The 7,140-nt window shown below is 47.8% G+C and overlaps 1 protein-coding gene across 1 annotated transcript in view; it reads right to left on the reverse strand.

The window, feature by feature from the left end:
- The window catches only part of Rras2 (RAS related 2), a 71,852-nt gene extending 65,076 nt beyond the window's left edge, over positions 1-6,776 (reverse strand). Inside the window, exon 1 of the mRNA XM_028768035.1 lies at positions 6,391-6,776. Coding sequence (XP_028623868.1) covers positions 6,391-6,498 — 108 coding nt within the window. The 5' untranslated portion in view covers positions 6,499-6,776. The remainder of the gene's footprint in view (positions 1-6,390) is intronic.
- Between the last annotated feature and the right edge of the window lie 364 nt (positions 6,777-7,140).

The following is a 7,140-nucleotide window of genomic DNA, read 5'->3' on the forward strand; positions in this document are numbered from 1 at the left end:
TTGACATGCTGACAGGTTAGTTCATTCATTTATCTGTAGCCCATCTTCTTTGCTTCTTGGGACAAGATCTCACATAGACCACACTGTCGTTAGACAGCAGTCCCTCCAAGCTCTACCTCCCAAGTGCTGGGATCACAGGTGTACCTTACCTATGCCTGGCTGTACCCCTCCTTAAGATGTCCCTTTTCCTTTATTGCTTGATTGCATTACTGTTTGCTACTTATATACTGAGTGGGTAAAACATTAACATGACTCCAAAAGTCACGAAATGGTACTGAGAAGAAAGAGACCCTGTCCCTGTTCCCACCACTTCCAGTTCATCCTTCCTCCCTCAATGGATAACTAACCGCATCAGTCTTTCCAGCGTCCCCGTGATCTGTTTTGGCTTTGTCCCCATGAGCAAATACAAATTTATTTTCTGTGTTTTCCCTTCCTTCATACACTGTAACAGGACTTGTTTTTAATGTGTATGTAATATACGTCTATGCGTGGAGGTGCACAGGAGTGTGGAAGTGTGCATGACCCAGTGTGTCGAGGCCAGAGGCTGAGGTTGCATGACTCCCTTAATCACTCTCCACCTTCTACTTTGAGGCAGGATCCTTTCTTTCAACCCAGAGCTCAGGAATTCAACTACTCTAGCTAGGCAGCTTGCTCCTGAGTGCTGGATGCGTGGACCACCACACCCACCCAACATGTTGGTGGGTTCTGGGCATCTAAACTCCAGTCCACACACTTGCACGGCACGCGCTTTACCTACTGAGCCATCCCCTCGGCCCCCAGGAATTACTTTTGAACTTTTCTTTATGTGTATCAGTGTCTTCCTGTACATATCTCTGTAAGCCATTATGTACCTGGTGCTTGGAAAGGCCAGGAAAGGCAGTCAGATCTCCTGGAACTGGAGTTTCAGACAGTTATGAGCCACCATGTGGGTTCCAGGATTCAAATCTAGGTTTATGAAAGAGCAGTCATGAGCATCCCAGCCCCATGTCATGGGGGGTGGGGGTGGGGCAGCAGGGAGACACGGTCTGCTTACGTAGTAGCTCTAGCTGCCTAGCTGGCCTAGAACTCACTATTTAGACCAGACTAACCTCAAACTCACAGATCTAACTGCCTATGCCTCTGCCTCTCAAGTGGTAGGATAAGTTCTACCACGCTGTCTCTTAATCTATCTTAAGGAAACACTGCACCATTCACCAGGACCTTTCTCAATCATTGTTGTAGCTGTGTTTCACTGGGGAACACATCATTGTTAACCCACAATTCTTCTGTGTAGGTGGCTTCCAATATGTGCAACTGACTGTACTAGCACAGCCTTCTACATGTGCATCTTTAAATTTCTAGAGTTAGGGTTATTGAGCTTAAAGGTAGACATATAAATAATCAAATAAATTGCTATCAACTGTCCTCTAACCACCTAATACAATGCACTAAGAAGAACACACTGTCATGCCGGTGCACACTGGAGGAGAATGCAGGAGGAGTTCAAAGTCACCCTCGGACACACAGAGAGTTCGAGATCAGCCCGGACTATAAGAGCCTATCTCAAAATAGTTAGTTAAATAAAATTTAAAATCTTAAAAGTTGGCTGGGTGTAATGGTACACATCTTTGATCCCAGCACTTAGGAAGCAGAAACAGGCTGATCTCTGTAAGTTCAAAGCCAGCCTGGTCTAGATGGTGAGTTCTTGGATAGCCAGGGCTACACAGAGACCTTATCTTAAAAAAAAAAAAAAAAATCAAATTAGCACACACAGGTGAAAGGACAATGTTCAAGGGTTGGCTCTCTCTTTCCATTATGTGGGTTCCAGAGATCAAACTCAAGTAGACAGCCCTTTGCCCACTGAGCCATCTCGCCTGCTCTTAGGTGACTAACTTCTAACTATAGCATGTCTCCAAGATGCAGCAATAGAACAGCACTGATGTTAAAGACATAGCCTTGGCACATGGATCAAATAACTACCGACACAAAAGCAGGGCTCCAAATCCATCCAGGATATGTGATCTAGGAAAGGACATGGAAAATGCCTTCCTCAACAAGCAACATCTAGGAAGAAACAATGTCTGAGGCAACTGTGCAAGCTAACAAGGTCTTAAGATGAATGCTCAAGAGTAAGAAACACAAGCTGAGCACAGGCCTGTAATCAAAATACTCAGGAGGCTGAGGCAAGAGGAACTCAAGTTCCAAGCTAGCCTAGGCTACAACCTGAGACCATAAAACTGACACATAGATTAAGTAAAAAGTTAGGATGCTAAAAGAACAGCAACAGGGTAATGTATGTCTTCAAATCCGTGGGAACACGTACAGCCTCTTCTCAGAACTGCCAAAGAATCATTAAACCCCAAAACCTAATGATTACAATTTTTTTGTTGTAGTTCATGTCTTTGTTTTCTGTAACTGGGAACTGAACCCAGGGTCTGGAAAATACTAAACACATGTGCTAAAACTGCTTGGACAAGAAAGCAGAGAAAGTAACTTTTGTGGCATCTAAGTATTGAAACAAAGGACCACAAAGAATTAAAACTTCCTCCAGGAATTTCATTCTGGAAGAGAAAGTCTGAAGCCCTGGTGTTAGCCAGAAGGGTAGCATGAGACTTCACACAGTTATGACAACTTACCAGATCACCTTGAAGGACAGATTGGAACTGAAGTTATGATGGCCAGGACCGACCACATCCTGACCCAGCCTGCTTAGTTATGCGTGCTTCTTTCCTTCCATTTAAACCCAAACGTCACGGCAGTACCCCAAAGATGGACTTAGGGACCACCAGACCCCTTTATATCTGTTCCTCTTCCTGATGCCATATTCAATAAATGTACTTTCTCTGCTTTTCATCATTGCATGTCTCTTTAATTGGTGTTTTAGGGACAACTGGCAGGGCCTAGCTGGTTTGGGGTATCGGAGCACAGGCTTTGATCCTAAAACACCAGCAACAGAACTTCCACTAAGCTAGGCCTCAGTTCCATCATTTCTTAAAAATCAATCCCAAATTAATAACATATCCCCAACTCTAATGAAATCAATACTCATCATCTAAGCACCTCCTGGTGGAGGTGGAAAGGAGAAGGCTGAAAATAATGACTACATTATGGATTGAGGAAAAACTACAAATTTTGTTTTGGAAGAACATCAAGATACCAAATAGCCACAAATAAGGTGATCACTGACTTACTCAGTCTCGGCTGTGCCGGGTGGTTTGATTTGCTGGCATTTTACTTACTCCAAAAAAAAAAAAAAAACCTAAGTACTCAGTTACTCTCTCTTTTCAGAATGGAAATTGAGACCTAGAAAACCTAAGAAACTAGACCAAAGATACCAGCCAGTCAGTACACAGAAGAACCGTAGAATTACAAAGAGCCAGAGATCTGTTCAATGAAACTCAGTGATTCACAGAAAAGAACTCAAAGCCCTAAAGAAAAAATGGGAGATGCAGAGACCTCCAGGTATCTGGACTGGAAGGAACTGAGACTCCCAACTCTCTGCCTCCCACTCTATGTCAAAATTATGTCCTAACCAGAGGCTACTCACTACGTAGGCATTCTATTCACCAATAGAATGTACAATTTTTTTTTTTAAGTATAAGCAGCCAGGCTGAGTACAGAACTGTACTCCTAGCTATCTGAGATGCTGAAACAGGAACATAGGTAGTTCAAGGCTAGTCTGGGCCAGAGAACTCAAGACTATCCTAAGAACCTTAGCAAGATTCAATCTAAAACAAACAAAAAAAAGTTTTAAAGGGATATGCCAAGGTTACAGCACTGCTGAAGTCCTGGGTTTGATCCCTAGCACCTGGGGAGGTGGTGGAGAACCATCAGGAGGGAGAACAGAAACTGAAATGTCCTCTTAAATATGCACAACCCTTTTATGGGGAGGGGGACTGTGAGTGTGGTATGTATGTTTCTCCGGCGGCAGTGTGGGTGTGTTTATATGCGTGTGCAGATGCAGACGATAGACTGTGGCTTTAGTTAGATAATCTAAGAATAACAGAGTAGTGGAGGGAGCCATTGTAGACCTACACCTTGTCCCAAGCCCTTGATGTTAACCCATTTGACTTCCATCACTGTGTAACTTTAGTACCCCAGCTTACAGATGACTGAAAGCCAGAGCACAGACTGGTTCAGTAACTTACCCAACATCACGCTCGGGGGGAATGGCTGGGTCTCCACACAGGTGCTGTGCCTCCTTCCTCCTCACCAAGTCAACCTCAGAGCCTATGTTCCTGTTTCACAAGCCCCAAGTCACATATGCCTCTCCGACTCCCAGCTTCCCACACATCTGCCTCCTCTTTCCAATCTGGCCTTCGACTCCCCATGGTCACCACATCTCCACTCACACAACCCCCGATAAGACACAGTGCTCCTTTTTTGGTACTAGGGGCTCAAAGGCAGAGCTCTCCACATGACAGGCAAACCACTCTATGCTGAGCTACATCCATCCCCAGCCCCACAGTGCATGTGGGAAGCCTTCCCACACGGACTCCTTCAAATCAGAATTCCCTTTGCATCTAAAGGTCTCATCTCACACACTTCTTACTGAAGTGACAGTACACATTGCATGCTCAACACAACGCAAAAGATCTTTCTCATAATGTAAAAGCTATAAAGGACACATACTGAGAGCTATTTAACTAACAAAAAAACTGAGGCTCAGAAAGGATGTTTGGGTGTTGTTTTCATAGTCAATAAACAAAAGACACAGATTCAAGTCTGTAGAAGTCAAAGGTCCTTATCAGCATACACCATTGCCTTGTATGTCTTTACTTGACCTCATTTTAGAGCTCTAGATACCAGACTACTCACAAAGTATTCAACAAATGAATTCTAGAAGGTCCTGAGGAAGGCAGTAACTGCCTGGAGTGTAAGGGTTTTTAAAACAGTTTCTCAAATACCTTAACTTATGGAAGCAATCATGTTCAGATAGCCTTTCCCTCAAAAACTTAAATGCTTCTGATTTAAATCTTCTAAGCAATGTTTGTTATCAGCCAGTTCTGGAACCCAGGACTGTCCTCTGTCTTCTTGGTTCCCTCCAAAACCAGCCATCAGGGAGTTATCGGTGACTTGTTTTGCTGTCAGCCACTTAAAAGTCTCTTTTGGCCCCAGGCAAATAACAACTGCCAAAAAGCCAGACTGAAGTCTGGTAAACTTAAACCAACACCCCCACCACCACCACTACCACCGAGAGCATACTGTCAACGCTCGAGACATAAACATCCTCTCTGAATACAAAGGTTGAACAATACTTCTTAATACCATGAAATATTACAGGAGGAATTACTGTTCATTCACTCGATGTGAAAACTGACTATCACTTAGGTTATGGAACTGTTCGTCTTAATAACACTATAAACACCACAGTAATAGCGAAACAAAATAAGCTATTTAACTCTATCAATTCAACAAACGGGTGAAACAAAACAAAATAAAAAAAACATTTCGCCACCCGTCCTCTTTAATACAGTAAAAATACCTTTGTCACTTAACAGGATACCTGTGCTCCCTCCCAACATATGCCACGCCTTTCAGGGTGACAAAAGCAAGGAGATCTGCATTTGCTTTTTTTTAAGAAAAGAGAAAGAAAATTCACTCGGACGTCTTAAGCAAAAATAAAATCTAAAGACAAATTTCACCTCCCTTTTCTTTGACACAACCCGACTTTCCTCATCCAGCAACCGCGGGGGGCGGGAGGGGGGGCTGCAACACAAAACTCATACTCGTTCCTTCCTAGCGGGGCTCATCCCAAACTTCACCTAAGCGCGAAGCAGGCAGGCACCGGGAATTCCAAGGAAATGGTCTCGCCCCTATCAAAGCACATTTTTAACTTCCTCGAAGCCATTATTTCCCTAGGGCACGATCAAACACTCCCACCCGGACGTACCACCTAGCAGACTACTTGTAAGAGAAGCTCAAACACACACAAAGAAAAAAACACTATTGGGAGCCGGCGGCGCGAAGCCGCCGACAAGTAGCCCGGGCCATCGCTGCCACCGAGGCAAGCGTGGGGTCCTCACACTCCGGCCCTCGGGGCAGGAAGCTCGGCACCGCAGCGCGGCTGCAACCCGCGGGCTCCCGCCCTGACCGCAGCGATAAGGTGGAACTGCGCTTCCCACCCGGCCAGCTCCGCCCTCCGGGCCACATTCCTGAGAAGCCCGAGTCCCCGGACGCCGCGCCGGGCGCCTGGCGGGCAGCAGCGCGGCGCCGTGGCCGCAGGGCAGGAGCACAGCGCCGACTCCTCACTGTTCCTACTCTCGCAGCCGCACGCTCTGGCCCCCCGCAAACCGCACCCGCACGCACCGCACGCGCCGGAGCCCCGCACCCGCGCGCCCCGGGCGGGGTCGCCGTGGCCACAGGTAGCGCCACCCCGCCGCCGCCACCCCGCAGGCCGTCTCCAGGTACCTGGATGAACTGGATGGTGAGCGCCGACTTGCCCACGCCGCCACCGCCGACCACCACGAGCCGGTACTTCTCCTGGCCGGAGCCGTCGCGCCAGCCGGCCGCGGCCATCGGGACGCCCCGAGCCCAGCCCGGCCGCCGCGCGCCTTAGGCCCGGCTTCGGGGACGAGTGCGACCGGCTGGGTTACAGGCGATAGAGCGCGCGGGGCCCGCGAGTGGCCTGGAGGGCCGCGGAGCGCTATCCCCCGGACCGGCTGGGAGTTGCCCGAGACGCAGGAGAGCCAGGAAGGCTCCAGGGCAGAGGACGCAGCGGCCAGGGAGCGCGCTCCTCTTCGCGGCTATGCAGCGCAGCCGAACGCAGCCCCTAGCACCGCTACAAATGGCCGTCTGGGGGCCGGGCCGCCGGGCTGGGGTACTACATATGCATGAGGGGGCGGGGCTAGGCCGCGCCCGCCTGGGCGGAGACTGGAGCGCCCTAGGCAAGAGACCATGCAGACCTGCCCTCAGAGCATTGGGAGAAGGAAGAAACCGGGAAGATGGACGGCGGTGACAGTAATTGCATAAGACAGGAATCGTGTTCATGAAAGAAACAGCCTGTGACAGAGTGGATGAAAAATAGAACTGTTGTCATATTCACTCAACTCTGTACCCTGTTTTTGGAAAGCCGATGGTGACCGTATTTGTTAAAACACACACACACAGTATAAGACAGCGATTGAGGAAAATAAGACCTGTAGTGGTACTTGAATGTAT

This window comes from Grammomys surdaster, unplaced genomic scaffold (assembly GCF_004785775.1).
Source record: "Grammomys surdaster isolate TR1022 unplaced genomic scaffold, NIH_TR_1.0 184, whole genome shotgun sequence".
NCBI lineage: Eukaryota > Metazoa > Chordata > Mammalia > Rodentia > Muridae > Grammomys > Grammomys surdaster.